The 18,098-nt window shown below is 45.9% G+C and overlaps 1 protein-coding gene across 2 annotated transcripts; it reads right to left on the bottom strand.

Annotated features, from left to right (window-relative positions):
- Window positions 1-749: 749 nt before the first annotated feature.
- LOC103090360 (zinc finger protein RFP) lies at window positions 750-17,440 on the bottom strand. 2 transcript variants are annotated; one of them, XM_007449231.1, is made up of 9 exons: window positions 16,669-17,256; window positions 15,367-15,462; window positions 13,634-13,864; window positions 8,294-8,316; window positions 5,868-5,983; window positions 5,716-5,748; window positions 3,908-3,934; window positions 2,286-2,397; window positions 1,796-2,005 (listed from the first exon to the last, which is right to left on the bottom strand). In XM_007449231.1, the coding sequence occupies exons 1-9, from the start codon at window positions 17,086-17,088 to the stop codon at window positions 1,987-1,989; spliced, it is 1,077 nt and encodes a 358-aa protein (XP_007449293.1). In that variant the 5' UTR covers window positions 17,089-17,256; the 3' UTR covers window positions 1,796-1,986. The 2 variants fall into 2 exon arrangements, with proteins under 2 accessions (XP_007449292.1, XP_007449293.1); XM_007449230.1 differs by having other exon boundaries at window positions 750-2,397; window positions 16,669-17,440.
- Between the last annotated feature and the right edge of the window lie 658 nt (window positions 17,441-18,098).

The raw sequence follows: 18,098 nt of genomic DNA, 5'->3' as shown, positions 1-18,098 counted from the left end.
GGCATGTGGGATCTTCCCGGACCGGGGTACGAACCCGTGTCCCCTGCATCGGCAGGCGGACTCAACCACTGGGCCACCAGGGAAGCCCAAGGTAGAGTTTTTTATCTGTGTAGTATTTTATATACATACATAATATATGCTATCATATGTATTTATATCTATTGAGAGCATTCAGCCAAAGCTAACCTAGCCTCAAGGAAGCCCTTCTCTTTAGCTCCTGGTTATTTCTCTTAAAACCTGATGAATAAATGAATGAATTAGGACATACCACCAATTCATGATCTTCAGCCATGAACCACAATGCTGGGTACAAGACTAAATAAGACCACAAAATCTTGTCTTCTGAGGCCATGTCCAGAAGCAGGAAAGATCCAAATACCCTGGAAAGGAGCTGTTCTCTCAGCCTATCTTTCCTCCTTAGGATGTGGTGACCTCCATGCCCCCAAGGGCTTAGGCTGCTGCTTCTGAGTTGGGAAGCAAGTTCTGGGCTCTTTGATCTACACCAAGCATTGCTGCATTACCCCACGGTTATAAAAAAGGACTTGAAAGAACACTTTCCCGGTGAAGTGACAGGATTAACAAAGCTGTAGGCTGTGGATGTCCAACACTACTTTCCCAGCACCATTAGAAAACAGTAACATGGTAATGTTTTTATCATCCAGTTGGAAGTAAAATACTGGCCAGAATGGGATTCTGGACCCATATGAACCCAATCCTACCAAGACCCAGAAGACAACAACAGTGTAAACAACATCCATACTCACTTTATTTTCAAACAGAGGAGCATGTACCCAAAGAGAAGCAGGACTAAGAGCCACTGTGGGAGCTTTTGCTCAAAGTGATCTGCCTTGGTCTTCTGACCTCAGAACACCTCGTGATCCAATGGCCATGGGGATGGAAGTGCCCCTTGATGGTACACATATTAGAAAGGTAAATCCCCCCATCCCTCAAAGGAGATGGGAGAAAAGGAGACAAAAGTCAATGAATCCCTGGCATACTGCCCCGGAATCCTTCCAGGGATAGTGTATGACTGACCATCAGTCCACAAATGTGAGTGGGAGGGGATGTAGGAACAATGGATGGTGCTGGGCAGAAAATTATCCTGGATGACATGCATCCAGCACCAGGATAGACTTTTCATTAGAATGAAGGGAGCTGACAAAGCCCTCAAAAAGACAGAAAAGAGCACAATGATTAGAACATTATCTCATAACAGAGGTGGGACCATTTCCCACCATTATTGTAAAATAACGGTAACTAATCAAAACACATATAGACCTCTTTAATGGAGTTAATAAATAAAACTACGGCCAATTGGGAATCAGGGGTAGAGGTACTATTCCCAGGAGGAAAAACTGGGACAAAAGGGAGCCATGCTGACAGGACTTTCTAGTCCAGCTCTAGGTTCTTAGAAAGCCCTAGTTCAGAAATGACAGCAAATACCCATGATCACTATGTGGGGCTGAGCCAAGGTGTTAAATATCTTGAATGGCTCTCCGAACCCAAGATTATCCATATTCTTTATCGCCTCCAGTAATGTGTAAGACCAAGAAGTGTGGAACACTGGAGGTGGACATGTGGTTTTTATTTCCGGGTAATCTTAATACTTCCCATTACATCTCACAATTTTCGTGGGAAGGGAGGGGATGGCAGAGAACATGGACATCCTGTCTTGCACTGCAGGGCTCGGTAAGTGGTAAGGACATCCAGCTGTGATGGGCAGGAAGTGTCAAGGCAACAGGATGTCTTATGCCTGGGGTAGGTGTATGGTCAATGGCCCTTTTGGCCTGAGTTCACCTCCTCAAGGGGAGGTCTCCATGGAATGACCATGATTCCCAACATGGCCAGAAAACCCATCGATCCCACTCATGGGGCAGATGATCAGAGGAGCTGCGCTCTTCCCTCCCGAGTAACTCAGACTGAAGTAGGGCCGGACAGGCCCACAGAAGGTAGCATGAGAGAAAGTAAAGGTGTGACACCTCTCTGTCACATTGTAGAAGGAGACCTCACCAGCATCATAGTCCAAAAAAATCCCCACCCGTTGGAGAGGGGTCCGCAGGGGGAGGGCAGTCATTGGGGAGGTAAGAGCCCAGTACTCTTTCCCATACCACAAGGACACTGCCCAGAATCCATTCTGGGGGGCCGAGGTTACTCCGCCTTTTCTGCACACTGAGTCTTCACAGACACCTATGGTCCACTTGGCTTTATCTCCCACCTCTACCTCCCAATAATGTCTCCCAGCGATGAAGCATGGAGAGCCCAAGACACAGGGAAACAGATTGAACCGCCCAGGGTTGTCAGGAAGGTCCTGCTGGAGGTAACTGTACCGTACTTGCCGCAGGTTATCAGAGAGGATCAGGCTGGGGTAGGCCGTGTCTGGATCCAGAGTCACATCCACTGCAGAGGAACAGAAGGGCAGAGGAAGGTCAGCCAAGAGCCAGGAAAGCCCACTCTGAACACCCAGCTTTTCTCCTACCCCCTAAGAAGAGAATATGAGCTCTCCAACAAAGGCACATTCATCTTACACTCAATTACATCCTGAAATTGACATTCCGAAAGTTACTGTTTGGATTAGTTACTTCTTTTAGCTAGGATATACTCAAAGTACTGAAATTTTTACCTCTATTTGCTTTTTCACATCTTAAACCACAATATCCATTATTAAGCTGAATTTGAGGTTTTCTTACATGTATGTCCGATCCCTTAACCTAAAAGTCTTGGGGACCAGAAGTTTCACAGAATACAGAATTTAGATAGATAGGGTGTGGTACAGCACTCTACAACCAAATATCAACAGATCTGCTGTGAAACATACGAATGTTCACATTACATCGGATAAAGACATTAGTCCCACATGCATCTTACAATCATGTGGTGGTTTCCTGTTTTAAAATCACTGGCATATAGTCTCATTTGCTCTTCATACCTGGTTCAGGAGGAAGACTCCCAAACATTCTCTCTCTGAACCAAAGCTCAGCTAGGTTGACTGAATCCCACAAAAGGTTGATGACAGGCAACTGATGGAGGTGACCAAGAACCCCAGAGGCTTGGTTTTTGGTTCAAGTTGCCCATTTTTTCCCTCATGTCATGGGTATACCTCATACCTCCAACCAGACATTTAACTCCAAGGATAGGTCAGTGTCTTATGCTCTTTTGTTCCCTCTACAGTACCCTGCGCAACGTTAGGAAATATAAGACATAAGCAAAGTATTCAAGTAATACTTGTCGAAAGAATTAAATATGGATTACAGCCAGGGGATATCAATGAAAGAAGACCCGTTGTATGTAGGGTCCCTCTGTTCATGAGGAGGATCTCATGAAACAGAAGGCGGTCCTGTGACTTTAGAAAGTACAAACCTCAGTTCTGAGTACCTATGAGGTCATAGATGGTACAGTGTCTCTGAACCTGAGGTGTTGGTGATGGTCAAGGAGAGGGAGAGTTTCAACACTTGCTCTGAGGCACAGAGAAGGGATGACAGTAGATTCCTCTTAGACTGTCCCTAGCACTCAGAATAAGAGGTGAGCTCAGTAGTTTTGGAAGGATGACTGCCTTTTGTAAACCACTCACTGCCCAAGGCTAAGTGGGTAGAGCAGCATACCAGTGTACTAGCAGTGGCAGTGCTCTACTTTTTGGAAACGACAGTTTCACCTCTATAAGCCTTCATAGCTCCTGAGTTTGATTTCCTCCTATTCAAAGGTCCATGGTTTCAGCTCTGAAGCATTTTAGGAGGCAAAGATATTACAAACACATAGAAACAACTGATGCATTTTTGTGATTATTATCATTTTTCATACATGTAACCTAAAGGATCCTAATTAGGCACTTTCCAAAATCATTCACAATAGTAGTTACGTTGATAAGGATTTTTACTCCTTTTTCCAAATGGTTTTGTCTCCTATCACCCACCTGAGTATAACTGGGCCTCTCTCAATTCTAAAAAACAAAAGAGAAAAGAAGTTACAGAAGTCATCTGTATATTTCCAGGAACACCTAAGAGACGGAGCTTTGGTTAGAGTCATCATAAAGCAATGGTTGCCATTAGACACCCCAGAACCCCTGTTGTCAGTCATGCACTGATTTCTTCATACAGTGTATGACTCCATCTTCCAGCCTAGAGCTCAAACGGAAGAGGGATTGGAAACTTTGGGCAGAAGAATAACGACATGCCCGAGATTGATAGCATATGGGGCCAAACTGAGCCAAGATTAAGGATTCCACCCTCCAGTGGGCCAGCTGGCTCCGCAGGGGGAGATGGAGGTTCTAAGTCGGCATCATAGATAACTCTTGGCTTTCATAAGCAACCTGTTCTAGGGGATGAGTGGTTCAAGTGACATCCACTACCAAGCTGGAGCAAACAAGACCATTTGCAGTACAATGCTTTTACAGTTGAAAAAGCATTTTCACAGATAAGTTCTCAGTGAGCCTTTTAAGTGACAGGAGAAGAGTAGGAAAAATAAATGAGTCAGATCAAGCAACGTCATGTCTGAGCTTCTGGTATTAAGTGGAGTTGCTCCCTGTTTTGCTTGTGAGCATTCCCTAAGTCTACATTGCTAGATGTGAAAAACGTATGTATCTGAAAAGATACAATGCAAATAAAGTTTTAGCATATACAGGAAATTATCAGAATTATGGGGATTTGTAATTTGTACTAAATGAGAAAAGGGATTACCTACATATAAGGATTTCAAATTCTACAAGGCTGCCTAGAATTTTAGCATTTAGTATACAGCCATATTTGCTGTATGCTCATATGTGATCACGAGCAGAAAATTTTGTATTAGGAAGAGCATCCCTTAAATACCTTGAACATTTCATTTAATAAACATAAATGTAGGGTTTATTACGTGTCAGGCTCCATTCTAAAAGGCTTTAGCAATGGTAACTAATTTAACTTAATCCTTACAACCCTGTGAGGTAAGAGCTACTATCCTCCTCATTTTACAGATGAGGAAATTATAGTGTAGAATCCTTATCAAGTGGCAGAGCTGGGCGGAGGACCCAGGCAGCCGGACTCTTGAATTCCTGTTCCTAACCACTTCCCTCGAGGTTCTGCCTCAATCAGTGCTGCTTGATTCCTCCTGTCCTGGTCAGCACCAGTGCCCACACGCAGCAGAAACTCTATAATTATAACCACAAACACTAGCTCAAATGAAATGTAGCTAGGACAGTTTCTGTTCATTCTCTTTCTCAATTAAAAATAATTTTAAATAATCAAACTAGTTCTGGATTAATTACTGGATTGCATATTTTTCTCCTCCATTAATGTAGATTAAGAAATGAGTGCAGGGCTTCCCTGGTGGCGCAGTGGTTGGGAGTCCGCCTGCCGATGCCGGGGACACGGGTTCGTGCCTCGGTCTGGGAGGATCCCACATGCCGCAGAGCGGCTGGGCCCGTGAGCCATGGCCGCTGAGCCTGAGCGTCTGGAGCCTGTGCTCCGCAGCGGCAGAGGCCATACCGGTGAGAGGCCCGTGTACCGCAAAAAAAAAAAAAAAAAAAAAAAAAAAAAAGAAATGAGTGCATATAGTTAAAAGGCTTCAAATTGAAACAAGAGGCTATTAATTGAAAAAATTAACAAAGCAAAAAGGAAGATGTAAAATATCAGGGGAGGCTGGCCAGCGGGTATCGCACATTTCCCATTTTCCCACACTTTAGCACAGATGTTCATCTTCCCAGGAAACTTCAACGTCAAAAGCCCATTAAGTAGATAAATTTACCTTGGATTTTCTCCATATCTGACTGCATTTTTTCTAAGGGGAGAAAAGAAGATGTTTAGTTTGCATCCCATTATCTGGCTGGAAAATACATCCTCTCAGGCAATATAGTTATTGAGAGCATAAACCCTCATGGATCCCTCTTCTTACATTACCTGTGAACTGCTTTAGACTCTCAGTCAAGAACAGACACTTCTGGGCAAAAATGTGGATTTTCTCTTGCAGATCTGGAGGTGTGATCCAGGGTTCAGGGATCCTGATTCTTTCGGCCCTAAGTTTAAAAAAAAAGCAACAAAAAAACAAGTGAATCCCTCCCCCAACTCTACAACCTTTCAGGGTCCAGGACAAACCTGGCTAAACTGGCCAACACAGGTGGACAGTCTTTAAAAGCAGCCACTCTAGCCTTTTTCCTATTCTCCTTCTAGACTATGATCCTCTGGACCAGAATAGGAGAGACATCTTATTCACCTTCTTATTCCCCCACAGTACTAGCTCCTGGCTTTTCACATGGCATGTCCTCAAAGATTTACTGAATTAAACTGAATATAAGCCTGACCTTGCCAGAAAGCAATAGATTCCATGATAAAGTCCTTGATATTTGTGGTGGGCAATGACCCATAATCCTCAGGTTCCCAAATATGGCAAGAATGACATCTTCAGACAGACAGGTACTCTCTGGACAATACCCAATTATGCACCACCCACCTCAAGAGGTCTATGGCAAAGACTGACTGCTAGTTGCCCACCCAATATGCCTTCTCCCATCTTCCAAATTTTACTGGGTTCATGCCTGACTGGTCTAAATTTGACCTTGTGACTCAGTTCTGGCCAATGAGAGGTAAGAAGTATCTTGTGGTAATTTGAGAAGTCTGCTTAAAAAGGAATGTGGGGCTTCCCTGGCGGCTCAGCGGTTAAGAATTCGCCTGCCAATGCTAGGGGACACGGGTTCGAGCCCTGGTCTGGGAAGATCCCACATGCCACGGAGCAACTAAGCCCATGCACCACAACTACTGAGCCTGCGCTCTACAGCCCGCGAGCCACAACTACTGAGCCCACGTGCTGCAACTACTGAAGCCCGCCTGCCTAGAGCCCGTGCTCTGCAACAAGAGAAGCCACCACAATGAGAAGCCCGTGCACCACAACAAAGAGTAGCCCCTGCTCGCCACAACTAGAGAAAGCCTGCGCGCAGCAACAAAGACCCAATGCAGCCAAAAATAAATAAATAAATTTATTATTTTTTTAAAAGGTTTCTGGTTATATAAAATAATAAAATAAAATAAAAAGGTATGTGATGTGACTTATCTTCTTCCTGCTGGTTAGCATTCTAGGAACTATCTTGGACTGTAAGAATGAGGACTGTATCTTACAGATGGCAGAAGGGTAAATGGAAAGAAACCTCAGAGTCAGATGATCACTGGAGCCACCAAACCAGCCCTGGGCTACCTACTTGCACATTTTTAATGGTGACAAAAGTTTAAAATTATGTTTAAGCCTTAAGCCAATGAAATTTTGGGTTTCCTAACTCAGAGAGCCAAACCCAAACCTTAACATCCCAAAATGCTAGAATCTAAAGGATCTATCTCTCTGTTCGTTCAGAGCTAGACTGGTACCAAAAAGTAAAAGTAGTAGTAAAAGTGAAGGGAGTATTTGTTGGGGTCACTTGGCAGGGACTAGTACAAGTTCCAGCTCATCACCATCCCATCTCAGCAGCCCTCAAAAAGCTCAGTTCTATCAACAGCTCTGTCCACATAGCCCTCCCAGCCATCCTACCCCATCTATGTGCCACCCCCCATATCTCCTCCAATGCTCCCGCATAATCAAGCTGCATTTCCTCTGGAGGTTTTTCACCCTTCAGGGTTTTAATTAGCTTCAAAGTTCAGTTCCCTCAAAGTCAGGCTCCGCCCCAGTAGGTACCAAACATTATGCCCCCAAGGCCTATCCCATTTGTCCTTGCCATCCAACCCTGAAAACATAATTTAATCTTGGCTTCTTGCACATTCTGGGCTTCTCCTGCTCGGTCATGTCCCAATTCCCAGGTAGCTCTTCCTCACTTTCCATCTGATGATACAGTAGAGAAATAATGAGAACAAGAGCCAGAATCCAGGTAACTCATCACTCATTATATAACTCTGAGCTGGTCTCACTTTTCTTAGACCATATTTTCCCCATTACAGAAAAAAGAGAGTCAGAAACAGAGACACAGAGAGACAGAGATAACAAAAAAGAAAGGATTCTGAAATGTTTAGGAAACAAAAACTATAAAATACCCTTGCACTTTGCCTAAGTCCCTGTACGTCTCTATCCTCTCCATAGAAGTGTCCTCATAAACCGCCAGCACCCTCCTAAATGGACCCCGTACTCCACCCCTTACCCTCATAATTTGTCAATAATTCCTGAGTTTTACTGAGAAGAGCTGCACTCCATCTAGTTCTCTGCACACTAGTGACTCGGTTCAGGGACAGGCAGGACATGTGTCAACTTGGTAAGATGTCCTCAGGCTCTGGGCTCCTTCCAGAATTTTTAAGTGTGAGGGAAAATCTTTTCAGGCTTGATTTAGCACGGGGGAGAGAGAAAACTGTACCTGTTCAACGTGTCTCCGATGTCCTATAAGAGAAAGGAAAAGGATAAGCATGAGAAATCATTCCTAACTTCCATTTTCTCTCACAGATGTTTGTTGAAAACCCAACTATGGGGTGGCTCTCCTGGGAGAAACCAGGGAGACAAGGAGCACAACTCATGGTCCAGGAGCTAAAAACTGGGCAGAGGAAACTGGGCTGCACACTGTTCGCTATTCTAGCACTTCCTGCACTCTCCTCCTGCACACTGGTCAAGGATCTCAAGATTTCAAATTTACTGACTCAAGCATCCCACCCTTGAACCACAACTGCCTGCCTGTCTAGCTTGATTTCTTTGACGTATTACTGTGAAATCATTTCAAATACACAGAAAAGCTGCTAGCACAAAGAGCTCCTGTATACTCTTTTTCCCAGACATATTTATCTTTAGAATCATTTGAGAGGTCATTGTTTATATTATATCCCTTTACCCCTTTATGATTCTGTACCTCCTAAGAGCAAGTACATTTTCTTACATAACTATAGTACAGTTATCAAACTCAGGAAGCTGAATATTGATACATTTGTATAATCGACAATCCATAACCTAATTTAATTGTCTTATTAATATTCTTTACAGCTACTCCCCTCCCCACTCAGGTAATCCAGGATCGTTCATTGCATTTTTATGATGACATGTGTCTATAGTCTGGAGTGGCTTTTGTGACACATTGCCTTAACACTGGCTAATTATTTTATAGAATATCTCTCCATTTGGGTTTCCCAGATATTGCTGTCATGATTAAACTAAAGTATACTATCTTTTTTTCTTTTTACTTCATTTATTTATTTATTATTTATTTTTGGCTGTGTTGGGTCTTTGCTACACGTGGGCTTTCTTTAGTTGCGGCAAGCGGGGGCTACCCTGTTGTGGTGCGTGGGCTTCTCATTGCAGGTGGCTTCTCTTGTGGAACACGGGCTCTAGGCGAGCGGGCTCAGTAGTTGTGACGCATGGGCTTAGTTGCTCCGCGGCAAGTGGGATCTTCCCAGACCAGGACTTGAATGTGTGTCCCCTGCATTGGCAGGCGAATTCTTAACCTCCGCACCACTCAGGAAGTCCTCAAGCTGTACCGTCTTTGACTAGTGTACGCTGTTTGCTTCTAAATAAACATGATATTCACTTGTCCCTTATTGGTGATATTTTATAGCTACTATTTTTCCTTTTGTAATCAACAAGTAATCTAAAAGTGATACTTTGAAATTATGTTAATATGCCAGTCCCTATCAAACTCCCCCTCCCCTTAGGTTTAGCATCTGTCGATAATTATTGTCTAAATTAACTTTTAATATGATAGTTGCCAAATGATCATTTTCGACCTTTAAAATTCCTTCTAGCGCTTCCCTGGTGGTGCAGTGGTTAAGAATCTGCCTCCCAATGCAGGGGTCACCGTTTGATCCCTGGTCTGGCAAGATCCCGCATGCCGCGGAGCAACTAAGCCCATGGGCCACAACTACTGCCACAACTACTGAAGCCCATGCGCCTAGAGCCCGTGTGCCGTAACAGAAGCCACTGCAATTAGAAGCCCGCGTACCACAACAAAGAGTAGCCCCTGCTCGCAGCAACTAGAGAAAGCCCACGTGCAACAACGAAGACCCAATAAATAAATTTTTAAAATTCCTTCTACATTACTTAGTCAACATTCTACTGGAAGGAAGAATTTTCCCTTATTTATTATTAGTATGGACCCATCAATTCGTACTTTATTCAATGGGTTATAATCCATCACTGTTCTTATTTATATTGGTGCTCAAAATATCTGAGATTTGGCCAGAGAGAGTCTGTCACTCTTTCTCATAACTCCTCTCATCACATTCTCCCCATTCCCATTATTTTCTTATTTATCCTTCCAGTCTTTCCTTTGCAAAAATAAACAGATACATGTATTTTCCAATTATCTCATCTTTCTTACACAAAAAGTAGTACACTCTACATTTTGCACTTTGATTTTTTTCACTTACCAATATATTATAGAAAACACTCTGTATCAGTTCATAGTATATTCCTTTTTTTTTTCACAGTTGCCTAATATTCCTGTGTGAGTGTGTGTATACATATGTACAATGTTAAATACAGGTAGACAATAGTGAACATCTTGCCCACTTCCTGACCTCAGTGGGAATGCTCTAATTTTCCCGCATTAAGTAAGATTCAGCTTACTTTTCTAATGACTACCATGACCCCTCTTCCCCATGGAGTCCACAACCCCTCTTTTTTCTCTACTTTTCCTTATCACCCAGTTTTTTTTTTTAATAAATAAATTTATTTATTTATTTTTGGCTGTGTTGGGTTTTAGTTGCTGCACACGGGCTTTCTCTAGTCATGGCGAATGGCCTCTACTCTTTGTTGCAGTGCGCGGGCTTCTCATTGTTGTGGAGCACAGGCTCTAGGTGCACAGGCTTCAGTAGTTGTGGCATGCAGGCTCAGTAGTTGTGGCTCACAGGCTCTAGAGGACAGGCTCAGTAGTTGTGGCTCACGGGCTTAGTTGCAGTTGCTCCGCGGCATGTGGGATCTTCCCGGACCAGGGCTCGAAGCTGTGTTCCCTGCATTGGCAGGTGGATTCTTAACCACTGCGCCACCAGTGAAGTCCCTATCATCCAGTTTTGATTTCACGGTCCATGTGCTCAAAAATATTCTCACAAATACCTTCTACCTTAAAAAAATGGGCAAACCCATAAAGATACAAATTAGTGGTTGCCACTGGGTAGAAAGGAATGAAGAGTGACTGTTTATTGGGTACGAGGTCTCCTTTCGAGGTAATGAAAGTGTTCTGGAATTACATAGCTGTGATGGTTGCACAACACTGAGTTTACCAAATGTACTAAATGTACTAAGTTGTACACTTTGAAATGATTAAAATGGTGAATTTAGGTTATGTATATTTTATCACAACCAAAAAACAAAAAAACAAAAAACAACAAGACAAAAACCTCAAATCTTGCAAAGCCCTAATCCCGGATGAGCCCAACTACCTGCTCTCCCCATGCCTGGCACCAGAGCAGTAACAGTCTGAAAAAGCAGGGACAAGAAAAAGGTCACACAACTGGGCAGACAAGTCCCAGTATAAACTGACGTCCACTGACCAAGTAATTCTAATACATCTCACAAACCAGATGGCTTTCCCATACTCTGAAACAATAATTTCAGAACTTTCCCACATTCTTCAAAGCTCATATTTTCTCTAATTCCTGCTCAATGGGAGCAGATGGTCCTGCTTTTCTAACTTCAAAAGAGAATAAGAGCCAACGGGGGACTTCCCTGGTGGCGCAGTGGTTAATCCACCTTCCAACGGCGGGGACTCGGGTTCGAGCCCTGGTCCGGGAAGATCCCACAGGCCACGGAGCAACTAAGCCTGTGCGCCACAACTACTGAGCCTGCGCTCTACAGCCTGCGAGCCACAGCTACTGAAGCCGTGTACCTAGAGCCCGTGCTCTGCAACAAAGAGAAGCCACTGCAATGAGAAGCCCGCGCGCCGCAACGAAGAGTAGCCCCCGCTCACTGCAACTAGAGAAAGCCCTCACGCAGCAATGGGGACACAAATGCAGCCAAAATAAATAAATAAAATAAATTTATTTTTAAAAAAGCCAACGGGTTTTAGCTACCAAAGTGCACAACATGCCTGCATCTACCTGCCCCCACCGTCCTTTCTTCCCATACAACAGAAGATCTTCCAAAACTAAGTCCCACACATATGCTTTAGTTACCTTTCCCTTCTGCCTTCTCAGAAACAGCCCATTAGTGATTAGTTCATCCTTACAGCTTCAGTAATTTTCTTCGCCTGAATCCTTATAACATAGGTGCTCCTTTCCACATTTCGTTTTAAAATATGTTTAGCTAGTTTCTTTAAGCATCCCCTCCCCGTAAAGCCCCAAAATCCTACCTCATCTCCGAGTATTTTTTTTAATATCTCCTTCACAGTCTTACTTCTTGAAATAGTCATTTACTCTTCCAGTGTCCATTCACCCTCTGTCACCACAACTCTCCCTCATGTGGCTCCTGACCAAATTATTCCACTGTGGCAGAATATCAATGATTATCTGAGATGACAATCATTGAGATGACAATGATTATTATCAAGATTATCAATGATGCCCATGTTTTTAAACCAAATGTATCTCAGCCCTTATATTAATTCACCTCAACTGCATTAGATTCTGTTGTCCACTCCCTCCTTCCTGAAACATTATTCCTCCCTTTGCCACATTCTCTGGTCAACTGTTCGCTTTGCAAGCTCTTCCTTCTCTCCCTGGCAATTAAATATTGGTGTTAGTTAAGGCTCAAGATTAAGACTTCTCGTTTTAATCTAAAGCAGGAGTCAGTGAACTTCTTCTAAGGAAAAGGCCATACAGTCTCTGTCACAACTTCTCAACTCTGCTGCGACAGACAATACATAAATGAATGGGCGTGGCTATGTTCCAACAAAAAGTATGGATAATGAAATTCAAATTTTATATAATTTCACATATCATGAAATAACATCCTTCTCATTTTCCCCCAACCATTCAAAACTATAAAAAGCATACTTAGCTTGCAGAACATACAAAAACAGGTGGCGGGCCATAATTTGCTGACCCTAACCCTAACCTATCAGCCCCTTTTTAATGGCATTTATCAACACCAATGATACTTGTTTGCTTACTTCCTTATCATATGATCTCAACATTAGAATTTAAATTTCAGGAGAGCTTATTCACCACTTAATTCCAGTGCCTAGACTAGTGCCTGACCCAGAATAGACAATTCATATGCATTGAATGAACAAATGACAGTCAGGCATCAGCTCATTTCCAGTGGTCTTCCTGGGCTGGGTGCATTGCAGCTTTATCACCTGCACTACCAAGATTAAATCACAAGACTGCTTGGGCTGACCACTCCCACTCAAGCATCTCTTTGTTTTGTAGCTGTGGTGATACACACATACATGTTAAAATTACAGGGTAACTGGAGTGAGGAGGGTCTTTAAATGACATGTGGGCCAAACCCCTCATTACATAATGAGTAGATGAGGTCACTGAGGCCCAGAGAGGTCGAGAGCCTGTGATCAGACCACTTATCAGTGCAGGACAGGCCTGGGCATTAGGCCTCCCTTTTGCCCTTTCCATGAGACAGTGCAACTGACTGACCCAAGCTGTGTCAACCAGGTCCTCTATTGTACATTTCCTCTCCAACATGCCCAACAGAGAGCTTGGCAAGCCCCGGCTACTCCCACAGAGTTGGCAAGGCAGTTGGGTGTCCTGGATATTGCTTGGCAAAGAGAGAAGGGAGACTTTTAGCAGGAGCTGCCTTGGCAGGGCGTGCAAAGCCTCACCTGCAGGAGCTCCCTGGTGGGCTGCTGCTGCTTCTCTTCCAGCTGGGCGATCAGGTTGCTGAGGTGGGAGATGTTGCAAGAGAACTGAGTGATGGCACCATTGATACTGTTGTAGATGGCCAAGTCTAGCTCCTCGAGACGGGCCAGGAGGCGATACTCATGCTCCTTCAAGGAATGATACAGCTGCTCAAACTCCCAAACGATCTTCTCCCTCTCCATCTGGGTCAGGCTCTGTGTGGATGACAGGCAAGGGCAGTGAAGAGAGGAAAGGCTACTTCTAGAGCCCTTCATATTTCTCCCCTGGCTATCCACCCCAAGACCCCATCATTTCATTCAGGTATACTATTTACTGTGCAACAGTGATGCACACGCACCTTGCTTATAAATCCTTTTCACGAACTTATACTTCTCCTGAGAGGGACAAGTCTTTCAATGCATAAACAATACAATATAGTCTTAGAAATGAAAGAGTCCTTAAAGCTCAACTAATTCAGTGCTTTGCAAAGAGAATGCCATTGGCACCCTGGTGGGGGGGACAATTCTGCCTGCATGGGACTGTTCTTTGCATTGCAGGACATTTAGCATCCTTGCCCAACCCTCCCCAATCACTCCAACCAAACACCCACACACCACGGAGAGGAGGAGAGGGCAGTACTCACCTCGCTGAAGAACCAAAAGTCTAGTCCAACCTACCTATTTCACAAATGAGGAAACTGAGGCCTAGAGAGGTAATATTACTCTTTCCATCTATTCAATTGGCTACTGACAGAGCCAAGAAGTATGTCCAGGTGCCCTGATTCTCAAAGAAGGGCTGTTTCCCCCCTTTGACAATCCCCCCCACAGAGGACACAGTGGTGTGCTTAATGATTTGAGTCCACTCAGGCTCACTAGAAGATTCTCCTTCAATCAGACCTATTTTCAAGAAAAGGCAACTGAGGTCTCAGTGGATTCTGTGAGCAGAACAAGTGGTGGGATCTTACGGCATCATGGGAATGAGTTCCCAGTCCAAAAGTTCTATACTACACCCTGGCCAGGACTGACAAAATTTCTCACAAGATGGTGCTAGACACTACTAGTCTAAGAGTTTGCTTTTCAGATGCAAATACCTCTAATGGATGGGAATTTGTTATATTTTATTTATTGTTCAAAAGACGCTTAAACACTTAGATGGTAGACATATAAGTATATATTATAAAACTCTCTTTTTTTCCAGAACAAACCCCCCCCAAATATCCCTATCACAAATCAGCACATTAGTCACTTGCTTAGGCTTTGGGAGACTAGGGGAAGGGAACAAACTGAAAAGTTCAGAACTGAACTGTCAAGAAAAGGAACATTCCAGCAAGAAGCAACAGGCGGGCTTACAGAAAGCCACTGTCAGCAACTGTCTGCAGAATGGTACAAAAGGAGGCTAACTGTGCCCAAGAATTTCACCTGTATTAGCTTTGTCAGGGATCAGCCTTGATCTGCACGAAGCAAGCAGATTAAACTTTTGATAGGTCAGATGTCTAGGGGTTCTAAACTCAGCTATTCCATCCTTTCCCCCAAAATGTGGGAGGGAATCCCTTGGTTCTCCAGGTGAATTCCCAACTGCCATATAAGGTTGTTCCACCCACACCTAGAAGTTCTGGGCGACCTGACTGCACAAGGTTAAGGGGAGCTTAACAGCCTCACAAAAAAAAAGAGAGTGACAGGCAGAACTGATATTACCTGTGAATTCCAAAGAACCTTACCAAGAGCTCAGCTCGTGCCTGTTCCCCCTGTGCCCGACGCCTCTTCTTTAGGTCTTTCACTCTTTTTAGGTGGTCCAGCTGGTTCTGGATTTGCTCCTAAGAAAAGCAAAAACAGGTGGGCAGTTGAAGATTAGGCAGACCATACCATCAATATGGCTATTCTGCTTATCACACGTGCAACCCACATTCCTGATGCCAAGTTCTGGTTAGAGCCTATCCTTGGACCATACTGCCATCACCAGGGCACAGGGGTCACCAGACCTCTCCTTTGGTAGTTTGTATCTTAAATGGTGGGTCACCTACCTGCCCTTGGAAGGATACTGCATGGCTTAGTGGAAAGGTGAATGGACTAGGAGGCTTTAAGTTGTCGCTCTTTCACAGACGCGTACTGAGAAAATGACTTAACTTCTCTTATTTTCCTCTGGTGTGACATGGGCAAACACCACCTTCTCAACCTACTAGAGGGTTATCACCAGTGTGAGTAAAAGCATATTTTTGAAAGCACCATAAATGTTAAGTGAACAATTTTGCATGAATGTACTCACATTTAAACATGTACATAATTGTGTACATATTCCTGCAGTCCTCAAACACAAAGATCATGCACTCCTTGAATGTTGCCTTACAACTGTTTTATATTTAATACTTTGTTTCCACGTTATTGTTTAGCTGTGCCAGTCTGTTGGTTCAAGAGTTCACAAAGGGATCCACACATCATTTTATTTCACTCAATCTTCATAACTGTGTTATCTCCTACGAGTCTCACGGTGGTTAAATGACTTAGGTAGTAAGGAGCTCGTTCTTTTCCGTGAGCTTCTAGAAGAGGACGGAGCACAGGGAAGTGCTGGGGAATGGAGAGGTGATGGGCCTCTGCTTGATGTGTATACAGCCAGTTAACGTCCGACTGTGTTTTGTCTCAGATCATCTAGGAGCCGACAGGAGTGCGAGCGTCTCTGAAGCTTGTCGTTGTGGACGTGGTTTTACGCATATCTTTTATACCGTCAAGAGGGATCTCCATGGGCCGTCTTTATGTATAATGTGCCCGTGAGCGGGTAAACATAGAGGCACATAAGGAAATGAGAGTGGGGGTGGGGAGACTTCTGGCTTCCTCACCAGCTACAGGTTTTCCTCCCAAATCTGAGTGGCGAGGCTCTGGAGCGGACAGAGAGGAAATGACGGCTGTGAACCACACGTCCGGCTCAGCCATTTTCTAGGCGGAAAAAAGGAAGCCCCTTTGGCTCTCTCCTCCCTTTGTCCGACTCGCGCTCCGGCCCCTCCCCGCCCCGCACGCCCGGCCCTCACCTTGAAGCCCTCCACCGCCTCCTCGAGCGGCAGCACGCTGTGGCCGCGGTGCTCGCGGGAGCGGTCGCACACCACGCAGATGGGCATCTGGTCCTCCTCGCAGTACAACTTCAGGGGCTCGCGGTGTTTCTCGCACACGCCCATCTCGCCTCCGGGCCCCGACGGCCGCTCGGTGCGCAACTGCTTCACCAGCTGGGTCACGTTGGCCAGGTGCCGGTTGGGCCGCATGTGCCGCTGCGGGAAGGTCTCCCGGCACTGGGGGCACGACACATTGGTCTCCGCCGCGCCCCAGCAGCGGGCGAGGCAGGCGCAACAGATGTTGTGACCGCAGTCGAGCATCATGGGCTCGACAAAGTACTGCAGGCACACGGGGCAGGTGGTCTCCTGCTGTAAGCACTCGGCCACGCTCCCGGAGGCCATGGCGCGGGCCCGCGGGGGCGCACGGGCATGGGCCCCGGCGCCCAGCCCTGCGCGGAGCCCAGCTGTACCGCGCTCCCTCCCGTTCGCTGCTTCTGGGCGGCGCCGGGAGGCGAGCCCGGCTGACGGAGGGCGGCTCCTCCCCGGCCCTGATCCCAGACGCGCCCGCGCGCTGGAACCCGGCGCCGCTGCGCCCGGCCGAGGGAGCGTGGGGATATTGCGACCCCACCTAGCCCAGCGCCTATGCGAGGGGGCAGCTGGTCGGGCGCCGCCGGTTGGACTCGCAGAGCCAGGCGCTCAGAAGGCTCAGGACAACGTGGCCGCGTCCGAGCGGATCCCGACAGCCCCGCAGACCTCACCCCGGCGCGAGCGGAAGGGGCGGCTCGGGGGCGGGGCTTGGCTCAGGCCTTCTCCGCAAGGCAAGATTTCCTGGACTCAGGCCTGGATGATTTCCTCCGCAGAGGTCCGCGGAGGCCTAGCCGCCCACCCTGGGGCGGAACGCGCGGGCGCGGGAGCCTTGGATACCGGTTACAGAGGCAGGCGGTGTCCGCGGGGTGCGGCGGGTCCAGGGTATCCCCTGCCTGCACGCTCCGGGCCCGCCGCCGAGCTTCGGCGGCCCTGGGCCTGGATCCCTGGTCTTTTGTTGGGTTTCCTGTCTGGTGCCCACGCCTCAGCAAAGGCGAGAGAAAGCTAGCTTTGTGTTGTTGTGGTAAGAAGAGACATCTGGCCTCCCCGGGAGGCTGGAGGGATGAGGGTTGCAGACTGAGCCCCACCCGGCCTGTGAGGAGCTTTATCAAACAAACCCCATTTACAGGCGCTCGCAATTCTGTTTCGAAAAAGAAAGGCTTAATTATCAGGCGGCAACATTTCTGTGACAGAAGCAGACAAGCCCAGTTCTGCTGCTTCCTATTGTGCCTAAGCAAAGTGGTTTACCATCGTGAGCTTCAGTTTCCTCTCTGATGAAATGGGAATAATACCCCAGCAAGAGGGGAGACTTCCCTACAACTTTTACT

The sequence above is a fragment of the Lipotes vexillifer genome, unplaced genomic scaffold, assembly GCF_000442215.2.
Source record: "Lipotes vexillifer unplaced genomic scaffold, Lipotes_vexillifer_v1.1 scaffold657, whole genome shotgun sequence".
Taxonomy (NCBI): Eukaryota; Metazoa; Chordata; class Mammalia; order Artiodactyla; family Lipotidae; genus Lipotes; species Lipotes vexillifer.
Note: the sequence above shows the minus strand (reverse complement) of the source record. Positions and strands in the feature narration are given on the sequence as shown.

Coding starts and splice junctions, on each gene's coding strand:
- LOC103090360 (XM_007449230.1), bottom strand. CDS start 17,088: ATGGCCTCCGGGAGCGTGGCCGAGTGCTTACAGCAGGAGACCACCTGC. Junction 5,984..8,293: donor ATCGGAGACACGTTGAACAG/GTACAGTTTTCT, acceptor TTTTAAACTTAG/GGCCGAAAGAATCAGGATCC. Junction 5,749..5,867: donor GAGTCTAAAGCAGTTCACAG/GTAATGTAAGAA, acceptor TTCTCCCCTTAG/AAAAAATGCAGTCAGATATG.